Here is a 17,748-nt window from a genome sequence, read left to right as displayed (position 1 = left end):
TTGCCTCCAACAGCACACTTGTTCTGTTACACCCTCATTTGCATGAACATTTTAGTCATTTAGCAGAAGCTCTTATATACTAGGGGGAACTGTCCAACACAATCTCACATTGAATTCGTGCATAAATGTACATAATGTATTTCAGCAGATTTCGTGCGCTTTTGTGCGGATTAATTCGCGTGAAAAGACACACATTTTACCAGTAGACTACACACAATACTTTCTGAACAGAATTTGCGAGAAAAGACACACACATTTTTACGTGCGACTTAATTTATGGGAAAATGTGTTTTATTATACCAATGCTGTTTTCTATGCTTGATTTCGCTTAATACTTTGGGATACTGGTGAACTTGTAGTTAGAAAGGCCCTTTTGTCGTGAGATTGTGTTGAACTGTTTTATCATATATCCAGTCATTTCATATCCACGAGGAATTCAGTTAGTTAGGGCCTATAGGTTTGAGAGTGAGTAAGCAGATTTGAATGAGACCTAATGCCTTGCCGTTATAATGCGTTATAAGACTGTCATTTGACTAGTGGTCTGCCCGGGACTGATTTCTTAATCCAGCTCCCACCCGCACCCACAGCATTTCATAGCGCACCCGCTGGCTTTATGTCCCGACTCCAACCCGCTACCGCAAGAACTGGTCCCAAACCCAACCGCAGTCCAGCAATGTTATTTTAGGCGTGTGTGACGAAGCTCACTTGCCAGCCATGGTCACAGCATTTTTGCGCCCTGTATAGGCAATATCAAATGCGGGAAAAAATATCTGAAGAAATAGGTTAAAATACGAGAGATTTTCACGTGGCATATTATATTAGGCTATCTGTATTACTGGGCAATATCAGCCCCTATGGTAGATTATTATAGTAGTCTGTCTGTATTACTGGGCTCTATCAACCACTATGATAGATGTAGTTTGAAGAGATCAGAGTTGGAGAGATTGAGCACTTTTCTTGAGCTATTTTTATATCCTACCTTTTAGGAATGGGAGGATTTTCAGAAGGAGAAATATGGGTGACCATTATTTATTTTCTAGGCAATTTTGTAAACTATAGCCTAATCATAGGCCTATTTAGGAAGTATATTTCCTTGCAAAGGTAACTGCTTCTCCATCCATACATAGGCAACCTACTCTATTCAATTGAGACCTCACGCGCACCTGATCTCGGAGGCAGTGATGATTTTAGCATGTACATAAAAATCTTGGTGTGGCAAACTCTAAAACATTTTTTTTTAGATGCATGCCAGCATAGACACAACACAACACTGAACAATGCATTAATTGCACTATAACGGCGACAAACGGTGCCCACAATCTGTTAGGGCCGACATAAAGCTGTCTCAACAGCAGAGCTGTCTGTTCAGCACCATGGAGTGAATCCTTACCACGGCTACACCTGGCTATCAGTTGAGCCTTGTCTGGCACTGAAACAATTCATTCAGCCTAGTTTTTTTTTGACTTGCTTAATTAAACAAATGTGGTTTCTACTGACAAGTGAGATGGACAAACTATTGCATAAGGGAAAGATTAGCAGAGGCAATCCGTCATTTCGATTAAGACATTAATGAGCGAGCTACAGTAAGACTGATGTATAATTTTGCACGCCCAATTTTTCAGTTTTTGATTTGTTAAAAAAGTTTTAAATATCCAATAAATGTCGTTCCACTTCATGATTGTGTCCCACTTGTTGTTGATTCTTCACAAAAAAATACAGTTTTATATCTTTATGTTTGAAGCCTGAAATGTGGCAAAAGGTCGCAAAGTTCAAGGGGGCCGAATACTTTCGCAAGGCACTGTATAATGCCAAAATAACATTCAAAAAAACAGGCAAGCCCCCCCCCCCAAAAATAAATAAAATTTAAATAAATTATATATATATATATATAATTTGTATTTGTATTTCTTTATTTTCTAAAAGTGTGGGGCCCCACCTGCCCTGAATGATGGACCGCCATTGCTTGCAGGTACTACTGAACTTGAAGCATGAAGGAAGATGACAGCAACACTTGCTATACGTTTTGCATATTGGATATACCTTTTAGGAGGACGCTTTGCAGTCAGAGACTAAATAAATGCACAATCAAATACTATACTATACCCCATCCTTTTCCTTTTCTTCTGATTAAATCTCAACTCTTATACTATACCCCTTCCTTTTCAATTATCTTCTGATTAAATCTCAACTCACGAATACTATACTATACCCCTTCCTTTTCAATTATCTTCTGATTAAATCTCAACTCACGTTGGTTGAGCACCATCCACTTCTTTCCATTGTCAATATGTATTTTACAGACACTGTAGTAAACTACAGTCTAATCATATTTAAGTTCATTTCATATTAAAGTTAACTGCCACGTGATTGTCCGTCGTGTGGGCAGCATACTCACCAATTGTCACCTAAAACCCTCACAAACTTCTACAGATGCACAATCGAGAGCATCCTGTCGGGCTGTATCACCGCCTGGTACGGCAACTGCTCCGCCCACAACCGTAAGGCTCTCCAGAGGGTGGTGAGGTCTGCACAACACATCACCGGGGGCAAACTACCTGCCCTCCAGGACACCTACACCACCTGATGTCACAGGAAGGCCATAAAGATCATCAAGGACAACAACCACCCAGGCGAGGTCAACAACCAGAAGGCGAGGTCAGTACAGCTGCATCAAAGCAGGGACCGAGAGACTGAAAAACAGCTTCTATCTCAAGGCCATCAGACTGTTAAACAGCCACCACTAACATTGAGGGGGCTGCTGCCAACATACAGACTCAACTCTAGCCACTTTAATAATTGAAATTGATGTAAAAAATGTATCACTAGCCACTTTAAACAATGCCACTTAATATAATGTTTACATAACCTACATTACTCATCTCATATGTATATACTCCTACTCTATACCATCTACTGCATCTTGATGTAATAAATGTATCACTAACCACTTTAAACAATGCCACTTTTATGTTTACATACCCTACATCACATATGTATATACTGTCCTCTATACCATCTACTTCATCTTGCCTATGCCGTTCTGTACCATCGCTCACTCATATTCCTTTATGTACATATTCTTATTAATTTACACTTGTGTGTATAAGGTAGTAGTTGTGGAATTGTTAGGTTAGATTACTCGTTGGTTATTACTGCATTGTCGGAACTAGAAGCACAAGCATTTCGCTACACTCGCATTAACATCTGCTAACCATGTGACCAATAACATCTGCTAACCATGTGACCAATAACATCTGCTAACCATGTGACCAATAACATCTGCTAACCATCCAATACCATCTGCTAACCATGTGACCAATAACATCTGCTAACCATGTGTATGTGACCAATAACATCTGCTAACCATGTGACCAATAACATCTGCTAACCATGTGTATGTGACCAATAACATCTGCTAACCATGTGACCAATAACATCTGCTAACCATGTGACCAATAACATCTGTTAACCACCAATGTTAACCGTGTGACCAATAACATCTGCTAACCATGTGACCAATAACATCTGCTAACCATGTGACCAATATCTGTGACCATCTGCTAACCATAACATTTGATTTGCTCTATTCCAATGAGGCCAGACACACATGTACAACATACATGTAAGGGGCACATGAACTCGCAAGCTCAACTAGGAGAGGAGAGGTAAACGACTGACGTTGAATTCTGAGTGTGTGAATAATGTGAAAAAAGTAAAATATGTTATTTTAATACAATATGTAAAATTAGGCTAACGCATACAAAGCAGAGAGACAACCGTTTACAAATAATCTCAGGGACAACGAAATAATTTTCATCCCAAAATTGCATGTCTGTCCGACCGACCGCGCCTCAATGATCTATGTCGGGACCGGCTACAAGCAAATACAGTCCTCTACAAGCAACCACTAAATAATTGTAAAATATCCAAAGAAAGGTTTGATGATTCTGACAGACTACACAGAGTAAGATTTTGTAAGAGTTTGATTCAGGGAAAATGTTTTAGTCTACAAGGTAAAACTGTCAACATTTTTGTCAAAACAGCCTTTGGTGATTAATAATCAACGTGCTTTTTTCCCCGCGTCGTTTTTTTTTATCAGGCTGCTTCGTCAACGGAATGGAATGAGTGACATGACGAACGGCCAATCATTTATCTCAAAATTAAAGGCGTTTCCGTTGTCGGCAAAAACAATTGGCTAGAATGAAACAACGTCACACTGACAACTTCCGGTGGCGCGGTTTTCGGACTGAACATTTTTTTTTTACAGTCAGAAGTTCGAGCTGTAAAAATATCAACTCGCTTTAACGTTGTCTGATAGCTTAACTAACGTTGTCAACATCGTTTTGCAAATATTTCAACAATAGTATTCAAGAAAACGTGTTGATAACAGTAGTTTATCTTTTCTATACGTCTTGGAAGGCAAACTACCTGAAAAGCCACAAATTGGATTAAGGAAATCCGACCGTGATAGTTAGCTAGCTCGTTAGCATCTTTGAAGGAGTCGCTTTTCACCTCTCTCTGTCCTCGTTTGTACCCGATATCAGGTTGAAGTAACTTTTCCACCAATAATCTCTTTTGTTTAAACAAAACCGTATTGCATGTTTCGCCGTTTTTTGTTGTTGTTGTTGTTGCAAAGGTCGGGTACAGTAGTGACAGTGAGTAGCCCGGCTAAGCTAAGCTACTGTAGTTACCATGGAGACCCATTGGAGTCATCTTCAGTCCAGTGGACGAGACAAACAACGAAAGAAGGGATTCACCGCAGGACAAGGTGGATCATCTGGAGGCGAGGATGGAGACCGTAAACCAAAGTTTGTAAGTAGGCCTTTTTCTAAAAAAATAAATAAAAAAATAAATAAAAAAAAAAAATCGTTCACTGAAAGTGTCACTGACTCGACATAGTTTTAACTCGAAGTGAAACAACTCACCCTGGATTGTAAAACATGAACTCTCAGGACGAGCTAAAGTGACGTTTTGACAATGCGTTTTTGCCCATCATCCACTATGCAATGATTCAGACTTGGTAGGTAAATACTTGTTCCCGTAAACATGCTAATAATTGACATTCCAGTACAATGCCATGTACTGATTTTTGGTTTGAGAGTCAATCTGTCTTGTCTGCACTCACATTGTGCTTAAATCCCTGTTTTTTTCTTCCTCCCACTGATAATGTAAAACGTAGACATTAATAATTTTACAAGGATTTGCTCTGTGCCAAATGCTGCAAAGCCCACTCTCTCTCTCTCTCTCTCCAAATGAAAGGGACATTTGTCTCTCCTTTTCTAATGGTCGTCTGTAATATATCATACAGTCAAACATAGCTACAGATTGTATACCTGAGATTTGTGGTATCCATTACTGGACATTTACAGGTTACCTTTACAAAACGTTGTTTGGATTTCAGCAAACTAAGACCAGCATGCAACACCAGAGAACAAACACATAAGGGTTTAAGAATTTAAACAATGTTAAGTGTCGATGCATAGGAGTCAGAGGTTAATTTGAAAAACTCTAGTCGGTGGAGGAGTTGAGTACTTGACTAAGGGTGTGGTAGCTGACTAATGTTAAAATAACAATGTAGGATATTCAGTCAGTTCAGGACATAGAAGTATTGTTGATATCCCAGATACAGGCCTTTACAGTCCAGCATTACATTGTGGTGGTTGTATTTGCTTTGCCTCAGACAAGCTGGGCTGTATCAACAGGTCAAATTAGCCAGGGGATAAGTAGCTAGTTGTAATCCCACTGCCTCTGTACTCTACTGACCGATGTTGTCTGTCTACTCTGGTCCGTCTTTCTCGACACCACGTGGACAAATAAGGTTTGACCTCTCCTTGGGCTGACTGGTCAGAAGTAGTGTTCTGTATAGGGAATAGGGGGCCATTTGAGACTGCTCCTGCCACACCAGACATCAGTCTAGTCTTTCAGATGTTCCACTTCTAGAATTAGAACGAGTCTAATGATTCTAAACCAAGGGTTCCGACTTCCACACATTCCTTTTTCATTGCCTCAGCTTTATTTGTTAAAAATTTTTCAGCAACAATGTTTCAGTTTATTCTGCAGCCAGGTTTAAATGTAATTTTTTAATATTTTTATAAACACTTTGATTCCTTTGTGTTGTCACCTGTGCCAGTATTGAAGAGAAGCATTGATGCTTGTCTTAGGAACTTTTTTTTTTATAAGAGCTTCTTTCATCTTAGAGAAATGGTTCTTTCCTCTTTAGGCAGCGGATCACGGCCGACAAATGGTAATGACATTTTATGAGTGACACGAAACTAATGGAGTATCTCCTCTCTGTCTCTCTCTCTCTCTTCTCTGACTTTTTAATTCTAATCCAATGCAAATACACAGGCTTGAGCAACCGACTGCAGAAGTTGGAAATAAGGCTTTTGTTCCAAACGGCACCATATTCCCTATTTAGTGCACTATTTTAGACCAGAGCCCTATAGAACCCTATTCCCTATTTAGTGCACTATTGTAGACCAGAGCCCTATAGAACCCTATTCCCTACATAGTGCACTACTTTGGACCAGAGCCTTATGTAAAATAGGGGTCCATTTGGATGTATATTCTGAGCTCCCTCCGTCAGCCAGAGGTTATGCTACCTTTTCAAATGGAATTGCTGACAGTCTATTACACTGCTGCCCTAGATTACAGTTTTAATCATTATGAGAGTCCTCTCCTGAGGTCCCTGGGTCCTCTTCTAATCTGTTAAGTACCTTGGTAATGTGACACTCAAACACACACACACTCGTTTAGCTCAATCTGGGTGGTAAAAATGTTTTTTTTCTTTTTTTCCCAGAGACGTTTCAGAGATTTGGAATGGAGGGATTGACACAGGGAGTGTAGAGCAGGAAATCAGATGAACAGATTGTGATAATGGACCCGTTTTCGTTTGAAATGGATCTGCGTCCCAAATTGGACCCTATGTACTATGGTGTGAAGTGCACTGTATAGGAAATAGGCTTCTATTTGGGACGCAAGTCTTCCGGTGGGGTGGGGTTTTCTTGAAGGCCAGGAATCCCTGTGACGTTGTTGGAGGGAATTAAACATAACGTAATAATACCCAGGGAATGTCAACTGTGGTGTTGCCATGGTTATGTCATGCTAGAGGATTCTGGAGTGTGGACTTCCTTGTTGGCAGTAGGTTCTATTTCCTGGTTCTCTCTCTTTCCCTGGGAATGTTCCGGAGACAGTATAGCGAGTCAGAACATATTTGGACTGTAGCTGTGTACTGTGTGCACTGAATTATAATTAAAGTTCTCTACGTCCAACTTGTTTATTCTCAGCAACGCTTTGACCTAGTGACCTCCTGCCGTAGACTAGTGTCTGGTTGTTTAAACAACACTTTGACCTAGTGACCTCCAGCCGTAGACTAGTGTCTGGTTGTTTAAACAACACTTTGACCTAGTGACCTCCTGCCGTAGACTAGTGTCTGGTTGTTTAAACAACACTTTGACCTAGTGACCTCCAGCCGTAGACTAGTGTCTGGTTGTTTAAACAACACTTTGACCTAGTGACCTCCAGCCGTAGACTAGTGTCTGGTTGTTTAAACACTTTGACCTAGTGACCTCCTGCCGTAGACTAGTGTCTGGTTGTTTAAACACTTTGACCTAGTGACCTCCAGCCGTAGACTAGTGTCTGGTTGTTTAAACAACACTTTGACCTAGTGACCTCCAGCCGTAGACTAGTGTCTGGTTGTTTAAACAACACTTTGACCTAGTGACCTCCAGGACTAGTGTCTGGTTGTTTAAACAACACTTTGACCTAGTGACCTCCTGCCGTAGACTAGTGTCTGGTTGTTTAAACAAGAATACTTTGACCTAGTGACCTCCAGCCGTAGACTAGTGTCTGGTTGTTTAAACAACACTTTGACCTAGTGACCTCCAGCCGTAGACTAGTGTCTGGTTGTTTAAACAACACTTTGACCTAGTGACCTCCAGCCGGACTTGTCTGGTTGTTTAAACAGACTTTGACCTGTGACCTCCAGCTTACATGGGCTCCTGTGTGGACCTCCAGCCGTTCTGGCTTGAAACAACACTTTGACCTCCCTCCTTGCCGTCTGTGTGTGTGTGTCTGTTTGTCTGTCTAGTGTCTGTGTGACCTCCAGCCGTAGACTAGTGTCTGGTTGTTTAAACAACACTGGTTTTCTGTGTCTGTCTCTGTGTGCTTCTGTGTGTGTGACCTCCAGCTGTAGACTATGTCTGTCTGTGTGTGGACATGGGCTGTGGTTTGGCTGTGACCTCCTTGTGTGGTTCTGTGTGTGGGGTTCTGTTGTCTGTGTGTGTGGGTTTCTGTGTCATCTCTGTGTGGTTCTGTTGTCTGTGTGTGTGGGTTTCTGTGTTGTCTCTTTGTGGTTCTGTTGTCTGTGTGTGTGGGTTTCTGTGTCATCTCTGTCTGTTGTCTGTGTGTGTGGGTTTCTGTGTTCTCTGTGTGTTCTGTGTGTGTGTGTGGTTCTGTTGTCTGTGTGTGTGTGTGTGGTTCTGTTGTCTGTGTGTGTGTGTGGTTCTGTTGTCTGTGTGTGTGTGTGGTTCTGTTGTCTGTGTGTGTGTGTGTTTCTGTTGTCTGTGTGTGTGTGTGTGTGTGTGTTGTCTCTGTTGTGTGTGGTTCTGTTGTCTGTGTGTGGTTCTGTGGTTCTGTTGTCTGTTGTCTGTGTGTGGTTCTGTTGTCTGTGTGTGTGTGTGTGTGGTTCTGTTGTCTGTGTGTGTGTGTGGTTCTGTTGTCTGTGTGTGTGTGTGGTTCTGTTGTCTGTGTGTGTGTGTGGTTCTGTTGTCTGTGTGTGTGTGTGTGTGTGTGTGGTTCTGTTGTCTGTGTGGTTCTGTTGTCTGTGTGGTTCTGTTGTGTGTGTGTGTGTGTGGTTCTGTTGTCTGTCTGTGTGTGTGGTTTTTTCTGTGCGTGTGGTTTTCTGTGTCGTCTCTGTGTGTGTTGTTCTCTGTGTCCCTCTAAGTGTTTTGCCCTCCCTCCCTGTAGTGTAGCTGCTGACTGTGACTGACTGACCGTGGTGATGTCATTAGTCGGATTGGTCCCACATTTAGCCTGCTGAACTTGAGCCAGGACTCCAGGTCACAGTGTGGGGTCTGAGTCTCTCTGTCTGTTGGTAACAGTGTGGGGTCTGAGTCTCTCTCTCTGTTGGTAACAGTCTGGGGTCTGAGTCTCTCTCTGTTGGTAACAGTCTGGGGTCTGAGTCTCTCTGTCTGTTGGTAACAGTCTGGGGTCTGAGTCTCTCTGTCTGTTGGTAACAGTCTGGGGTCTGAGTCTCTCTGACTGTTGGTAACAGTGTGGGGTCTGAGTCTCTCTCTCTGTTGGTAACAGTATGGGGTCTGAGTCTCTGTCTGTTGGTAACAGTCTGTTGGTCTGTCTGTCTGAGTCTGTCTGTTGGTAACAGTCTGGGGTCTGAGTCTCTCTGTCTGTTGGTAACAGTCTGGGGTCTGAGTCTCTCTGTCTGTTGGTAACAGTCTGGGGTCTGAGTCTCTCTGACTGTTGGTAACAGTGTGGGGTCTGAGTCTCTCTCTGTTGGTAACAGTCTGGGGTCTGAGTCTCTGTCTGTTGGTAACAGTCTGGGGTCTGAGTCTCTCTGACTGTTGGTAACAGTGTGGGGTCTGAGTCTCTCTGTCTGTTGGTAACAGTCTGGGGTCTGAGTCTCTCTGTCTGTTGGTAACAGTCTGGGGTCTGAGTCTCTGACTGTTGGTAACAGTCTGGGGTCTGAGTCTCTGTCTGTTGGTAACAGTCTGGGGTCTGAGTCTCTGTGTCTGTTGGTAACAGTCTGGGGTCTGAGTCTCTCTGTCTGTTGGTAACAGTCTGGGGTCTGAGTCTCTCTGTCTGTTGGTAACAGTCTGGGGTCTGAGTCTCTCTCTGTTGGTAACAGTCTGGGGTCTGAGTCTCTCTGTTGGTAACAGTCTGGGGTCTGAGTCTCTCTGTCTGTTGGTAACAGTCTGGGGTCTGAGTCTCTCTGTCTGTTGGTAACAGTCTGGGGTCTGAGTCTCTCTGTCTGTTGGTAACAGTCTGGGGTCTGAGTCTCTCTGTCTGTTGGTAACAGTCTGGGGTCTGAGTCTCTCTGTCTGTTGGTAACAGTCTGGGGTCTGAGTCTCTCTGTCTGTTGGTAACAGTCTGGGGTCTGAGTCTCTCTGTCTGTTGGTAACAGTCTGGGGTCTGAGTCTCTCTGTCTGTTGGTAACAGTCTGGGGTCTGAGTCTCTCTGTCTGTTGGTAACAGTCTGGGGTCTGAGTCTCTCTGTCTGTTGGTAACAGTCTGGGGTCTGAGTCTCTCTGTCTGTTGGTAACAGTCTGGGGTCTGAGTCTCTCTGTCTGTTGGTAACAGTCTGGGGTCTGAGTCTCTCTGTCTGTTGGTAACAGTCTGGGGTCTGAGTCTCTCTGTCTGTTGGTAACAGTCTGGGGTCTGAGTCTCTCTGTCTGTTGGTAACAGTCTGGGGTCTGAGTCTCTCTGTCTGTTGGTAACAGTCTGGGGTCTGAGTCTCTCTGTCTGTTGGTAACAGTCTGGGGTCTGAGTCTCTCTGTCTGTTGGTAACAGTCTGGGGTCTGAGTCTCTCTGTCTGTTGGTAACAGTGTGGGGTCTGAGTCTCTCTGTCTGTTGGTAACAGTCTGGGGTCTGAGTCAGGAACTTTCTGATTTAACTTTATCGATGTAGGGGCAACAGTCCGTTTTCAAACTTTGGTCGTCGTACTTTGATCTGGTTTTATCCAATTTCATGAACGACGTGACTTTGACTGTTCTGAACTTTAAAATTCCTGTCTGATTTCCCAGAGGCTGAGATCGATACACAGCCTCTCTGTGGGATCTGAGAGAACCGCTTGGTCAATTAACCACCAGTTCACTACTTTAGTGGCGCCCTGTTCCCTCTATAGGGCACTACTTTAGTGGCGCCCTGTTCCCTCTATAGGGCACTACTTTAGTAGCGCCCTGTTCCCTCTATAGGGCACTACTTTAGTGGCGCCCTGTTCCCTCTATAGGGCACTACTTTAGTGGCGCCCTGTTCCCTCTATAGGGCACTACTACTACTACTGCAGGAGACTAGAATCAGAAACACACAGTTGACCAATAGTCTGCAGGAGACTAGAACCAGGAACACACAGTTGACCAATAGTCTGCAGGAGACTAGAACCAGGAACACACAGTTGACCAATAGTCTGCAGGAGACTAGAACCAGGAACACACAGTTGACCAATAGTCTGCAGGAGACTAGAACCAGGAACACACAGTTGACCAATAGTCTGCAGGAGACTAGAACCAGGAACACACAGTTGACCAGTAGTCTGCAGGAGACTAGAACCAGGAACACACAGTTGACCAGTAGTCTGCAGGAGACTAGAACCAGGAACACACAGTTGACCAGTAGTCTGCAGGAGACTAGAACCAGAAACACACAGTTGACCAGTAGTCCTGCAGGAGACTAGAACCAGGAACACACAGTTGACCAGTAGTCTGCAGGAGACTAGAACCAGAAACGCACAGTTGACCAATAGTCTGCAGGAGACTAGAACCAGGAACACACAGAGAAGCACACAGTTGACCAATAGTCTGCAGGAATCTAGAACCAAAAACACAGTTGGCCAATAGTTTGCAGGAGAGGAGAAATGCCTCGGGCAGACGCTCGGTCTGAAATGCCTCGGGCAGACACTCAGGTCGTGTCCCAAATGCCTCCCTTTCCCCCTTTATTTTTTTATAGTGCACTACTTTTAACCGCAACCCCACACACCCTGGTAAAAAGTAGTGTACTATGTAGGGAATTAGGGTGCCATTTGGAAGACGGAACACGCCATTTGAGGAGTCACATGACGATCGTGAGGGAATGCGGGGGAGAGGTGGCGGAGGATTCCTAGTTTATTTTACCTTTATATAACTAGGCAAGTCAGTTAAGAACAAATTCCTAGTGAGGGCGACTGGCCACTACTCTGAACGGTGGGCTTCCTGGCGCCCAGAGCTGCTGAGGCGTCACGTGGCTGATAGACACACTGTGAAGGAGGAGACGTCCAGTAGATACGACTCAGGCTGGTTCCCAGAGTCGCCCTCGCTACATGACCACACTCTTCATCAATCATCTTCCTCGTGATGCGTGTTGTCGCTGGGTTGTTTTTGTTTTTGTAGTTGTATCATCGTTGTCTTTTCAATATCAGTTCTCTACATTTTTTTCAAACTGCCTCCCGGTCGTAATGTCAGTCTTCTACCTCTATAGAGGTGTCTCCCCGGTTGTAATGTCAGTCTTCTACCTCTATAGAGGTGTCTCCCCGGTTGTAATGTCAGTCTTCTACCTCTATAGAGGTGTCTCCCCGGTTGTAATGTCAGTCTTCTACCTCTATAGAGGTGTCTCCCCGGTTGTAATGTCAGTCTTCTACCTCTATAGAGGTGTCTCCCCGGTTTTAATGTCAGTCTTCTACCTCTATAGAGGTGTCTCCCGGTTGTAATGTCAGTCTTCTACCTCTATAGAGGTGTCTCCCGGTTGTAATGTCAGTCTTCTACCTCTATAGAGGTGTCTCCCGGTTGTAATGTCAGTCTCCTACCTCTATAGAGGTGTCTCCCCGGTTGTAATGTCAGTCTTCTACCTCCATAGAGGTGTCTCCCGGTTGTTTAATGTCAGTCTTCTACGTTTATAGAGGTGTCTCCCGGTTGTAATGTCAGTCTTCTACCTCTATAGAGGTGTCTCCCGGTTGTAATGTCAGTCTTCTACCTCTATAGAGGTGTCTCCCCGGTTGTAATGTCAGTCTTCTACCTCTATAGTTGTAATGTCAGTCTTCTACCTCTATAGAGGTGTCTCCCGGTTGTAATGTCAGTCTTCTACCTCTATAGAGGTGTCTCCCGGTTGTAATGTCAGTCTTCTACCTCCATAGAGGTGTCTCCCGGTTGTAATGTCAGTCTTCTACGTTTATAGAGGTGTCTCCCGGTTGTTATGTCAGTCTTCTACGTTTATAGAGGTGTCTCCCGGTTGTAATGTCAGTCTTCTACGTTTATAGAGGTGTCTCCCGGTTGTAATGTCAGTCTTCTACGTTTATAGAGGTGTCTCCCGGTTGTAATGTCAGTCTTCTACGTTTATAGAGTGTCTCCCGGTTGTAATGTCAGTCTTCTACGTTTATAGAGGTGTCTCCCGGTTGTAATGTCAGTCTGCTACGTTTATAGAGGTGTCTCCCGGTTGTAATGTCAGTCTGCTACGTTTATAGAGTGTCTCCCGGTTGTAATGTCAGTCTGCTACGTTTATAGAGGTGTCTCCCGGTTGTTAATGTCAGTCTGCTACGTTTATAGAGGTGTCTCCCGGTTGTTATGTCAGTCTGCTACGTTTATAGAGGTGTCTCCCGGTTGTAATGTCAGTCTTCTACCTCTATAGAGGTGTTTCGTTCAGCTGTGTCGTGGGGAAGCTGCCCACCAGCTGAGGCCTCTCTACGATTGGTTAATCCTTATTCTACCTCTTTAAGGTCATTTCAGTTGACTTGGATGATCCTTAGCAATTACACCCCCCTGGCTACTGGCTGGTTTGGATCCAAATATTTACAAAGAGGAGGTGAGGAGTAGGACTTGAAGTCGGAGGACCATATTTTGGTTTATTGCCTTCAGGTGAAGTGACATGATTTGACCACTAGGTGTTGCTGTAACACCACAACATAACAAAGGGAACTAGTTTCTCTATCAGAGGTTGTGACATTTAAAAAGCTGCAGATTTCAGACCTTCGTACTGTCTGGGGCCTCGTTTTCAATATACAACCCCCCCCAACCCCCCCCACTCCACCACCATAACATTCAAACAAACATGTCTACAACAATTAGCACAAAGAAGACAGAATGTTTTTTTTTTTTTAAAAAATGTCTAAACAGTGTTCTTGGATCTGTCCGTAAGAGTTGCATTTCTGAAAGGAGAATTAGTAGAGGAAATATCACCTTAGCGAGCCCCCCCCACCCCCAACCCCACCCCCTGTTACTGATGCGTCTTGAGCTGTCAAAATGCCCTGCAGTCTTTAATTACAGTAATGGCTGTTTGCCATAATTCTGTTTTTCACACAAATAAACGCTGAAGGGTTGTGCCACTACTAACTGCTGTGGGGTAAAAACACTATAATTAAATAGAAACCCGGTACAGTGCATATTTCAGAGAGACATTTCGCTGCACCTGCGATTAACCTCTGCAAATCTGTGTACGTGACCAATAAACTTTGATTTGACACACACACACACACACCTTTCCTTGATTAATAACGCCGTCATGATATAAAACCGAACTCAAGCTGCCGTTCACTGCGTCAGAAATCCCCAGAATGCCGTTGACCAGATTAGGATGAAATGTAGAGAGCAGGTGTCCACATTTGTCACTGACATTCTGATGTGCCCTTCAGAAGGCGATGTCCTGGGTGGAACGATCTCCACTCCCATCTGGCTTGGCCCTCTCTCTGTCTCTGTCTGTCTCTGTCTGTCTCTGTGTGTGTGTGTGTGTGTGTGTGTGTGTGTGTGTGTGTGTGTGTGTGTGTGTGTGTGTGTGTGTGTGTGTGTGTGTGTGTGTGTGTGTGTGTGTGTGTGTGTGTGTGTGTGTGTGTGTGTGTGTGTGTGTGTGTGTGTGAGATCTATCCAGTGGAGAAAACAGGACACGGTGGGGTTGAGTCAACTGAATAGCAGCTCTCAGGTGTGTGTGTGTGTGACAGGAGAGAGACAGAAAGGAACAACAGCATTCAAGCAGAATAAATGGGGGTCAGTTAGTGACAGGGCTGGTAACATCTATAGGGAGGTCTAGTGAGGGCTGAACATCTATAGGGGAGGTCAGAGTCAGTTAGTGACAGGGCTGGTAACATCTATAGGGGAGGTCAGTGCTGGTAACATCTATAGCAGCTCTCAGGTGGGCTGTGTTAGTGACAGGGCTGGTAACATCTATAGGGGAGGTCAGTTAGTGACAGGGCCGGTAACATCTATAGGGAGGTCAGTTAGTGACAGGGCTGGTAACATCTATAGGGAGGTCAGTTAGTGACAGGGCTGGTAACATCTATAGGGAGGTCAGTGAGTGACATAACATCTAAGGGAGGTCAGTTAACAGGGCTGGTAACATCTATAGGGGGTCAGTTAGTGACAGGGCTGGGGAGGTAACATCTCTATAGGGGAGGTCAGTTAGTGACAGGGCTGGTAACATCTATAGGGGAGGTCAGTTAGTGACAGGGCTGGACAGGGCTAACATCTATAGGGGAGGTCAGTTAGTGACAGGGCTGGTAACATCTATAGGGGAGGGTTAGTGAGGGCTCATCTATAGTTTAGTGACAGGGCTGGTAACATCTATAGGGAGGTCAGTTAGTGACAGGGCTGGTAACATCTATAGGTTAGTGACTGGTAACATCTATAGGTCAGTTAGTGACAGGGCTGGTAGGGAGGTCAGTTAGTGACAGGGCTGGTAACATCTATAGGGGAGGTCTTAGTGACAGGGGAGGGAGGTCAGTTAGTGACAGGGCTGGTAACATCTATAGGGGAGGTCAGTTAGTGACAGGGCTGGTAACATCTATAGGGGAGGTCAGTAGTGACAGGGCTGGTAACATCTATAGGGTCAGTTAGTGACAGGGCAACATCTATAGGGAGGTCAGTTAGTGACAGGGCCGGTAACATCTAAAGGTCAGTTAGTGACAGGGCCTAACATCTATAGGGGAGGTCAGTTAATGGCAGGGTCTCTAAAGTAGTGCCCTATAAAGGGAATAGGGTCTAAAGTAGGGAATAGGGTGAGTGAATAGTAGGGAATAGGGAGCCAGTTGGGATACATCACCCCAGCGGTTCTCCCTGATTGGTAGGCAGTGCAGCTACAGCAGTGTGCTTAATGAACAGAACCATCTGGAGAGGCAATTATAGGACCTGCCAGTTGTGGTTCTGGTTGATCACAACACGTCTCCCTCCACTAACGGTGCAGTTAACACTGAGACCGTTCCCCTCCCTTCTTAAAATGAAGAGAAAAAATAGGGTCATCAGGACCCCCAAAAAAGCTACATATGAAACAATGAAAAAGCTTCAGGAGAGGTTTTATCAAAGAGGGGGGGGAGGGGATTACCTGGAACTGCACCGGGGAGTAGTACGCTGTTAGCCTTTTAAATTTATTTTTAAATGTAAAATATATATTTTTTATAAAAGTACCTGTCAGATCAACTGTTAATTTATTCCTGCAGTTCTGAATTGTTTTGGACTTGTGTTTGTGAGTTGCTTTCTGAAACAGTATCAGTGATCCTGTCCATGCGCCACTACACTGTTATTTCTGCTTGAGTTATTATTTACAGTCTCCCTCTGTTTCACACAGTCGGGGTCCTTCTGACACAACATGGACATGGTGGCCATCACTGGTTGGTTTGCTGCCGTCGTAGGCAGCTTTAGCTGACTGTGTGTGTTTTGTATTCCAAATATCACCCTGTACCCTATATAGTGCACTCGTTTTGACCCAGGCCCTTAACCCTATACCCTATATAGTGCACTCGTTTTGACCCAGGCCCTGTAACCCTATATAGTGCACTCGTTTTGACCCAGGCCCTGTACCATATATAGTGCACTCGTTTTGACCCAGGCCCTTAACCCTATACCCTATATAGTGCACTCGTTTTGACCCAGGCCCTTAAGGAAAAGGAAGCCATTTGGGATGCAGGCTCACCTGTGTGATGAATAGAGTCGACAGCAGGAACCTTGGCCTCGCCTTCACTTCACTGTGAGGTGTGTGTGTGTGTGTGTGTGTGTGTGTGTGTGTGTGTGTGTGTGTGTGTGTGTGTGTGTGTGTGTGTGTGTGTGTGTGTGTGTGTGTGTGTGTGTGTGTGTGTGTGTGTGTGTGTGTGTGTGTAGTGTGTGTGTGTCAGTGTGTGTGTGTGTGTGTGTGTGTGTGTGTAGTGTGTGTGTGTGTGTGTGTGTCAGTGTAGTGTGTAGTGTCAGTGTAGTGTGTGTGTCAGTGTAGAGTGTGTGTGTGTGAGGAACCAGCGTTCATGACTGGCATGTTGAAAACTACTCTGCTGCACGCCACGCCACGCCACCCACCCGCTGGAAAGATAGTTTCCTTCTTGTTTCCACGGCAACGACAGAACACAAAGCGTCAACAGGTTAGGAAGCAACAGCAAATAGCACAGCCGGGAATTATTAGATTTTCAGGTTTTCCACCATGCAGCTTTTTGATGATTTGAAGAGACTAGGTTGGAGGAGGAGGCGGGGGGGACTGGGTCGGAGGAGGAGGCCTGGGGGGGACTGGGTCGGAGGAGGCGAAGCAGGGTGTTGTCTTTAGAAGCTCTATGAACACACCTTCTCAGGTCAGGGGAACTTGAAGCGGTCAGCTGGTTGGATTCAACACTGTCAAGTCGGGTGCGTTTCCCTCCTTCCTTGGATGACGTCTGGCTCCGTCTGTGTTCAGTCACAAGGATAATAATACCAGACGTCTTGTATTCAATATCCCATCTTGATATTATGGTATAGGCAAGACAGGAATCCCCCTGCCTGGCTGCCTCGCTGGCTGGCTCGCTGGCTGGCTCGCTGGCTGCCTCGCTGGCTGGCTCGCTGCCTGGCTGCCTCGCTGGCTGGCTGGCTGCCTCGCTGGCTGGCTGCCTCGCTGGCTGGCTGGCTGGCTGGCTCGCTGGCTGCCTCGCTGGCTGGCTGGCTCTTGACTACGTCCTAATTGACACCCTATTCCCCTTTGAAGCGCACTGCTTTTTGACCATGGTCCCAGAGGGTCTCACTATAGGGAATAGGGGTTTGGGACGTACTTTGGCTCCTAGCCTCTGGTGTCTGTCACCTGTGTGATGCAGTGATTGCTATTCAGACCAGGG

The 17,748-nt window shown here is 45.0% G+C and overlaps 1 protein-coding gene across 1 annotated transcript in view; it reads left to right on the top strand.

Moving 5' to 3' along the window:
* The first annotated feature begins 4,239 nt into the window (after window positions 1-4,239).
* LOC121845768 (protein diaphanous homolog 3-like) overlaps window positions 4,240-17,748 on the top strand; it is a 243,787-nt gene continuing 230,278 nt past the window's right edge. The window contains exon 1 of the mRNA XM_042317656.1: window positions 4,240-4,812. Within this exon, the coding sequence (XP_042173590.1) occupies window positions 4,693-4,812 (120 nt within the window). The 5' untranslated portion in view covers window positions 4,240-4,692. The remainder of the gene's footprint in view (window positions 4,813-17,748) is intronic.

This window comes from Oncorhynchus tshawytscha, unplaced genomic scaffold (genome assembly GCF_018296145.1).
Source record: "Oncorhynchus tshawytscha isolate Ot180627B unplaced genomic scaffold, Otsh_v2.0 Un_contig_65_pilon_pilon, whole genome shotgun sequence".
NCBI lineage: Eukaryota > Metazoa > Chordata > Actinopteri > Salmoniformes > Salmonidae > Oncorhynchus > Oncorhynchus tshawytscha.
This window is presented reverse-complemented; position numbering and strand designations above follow the sequence as displayed.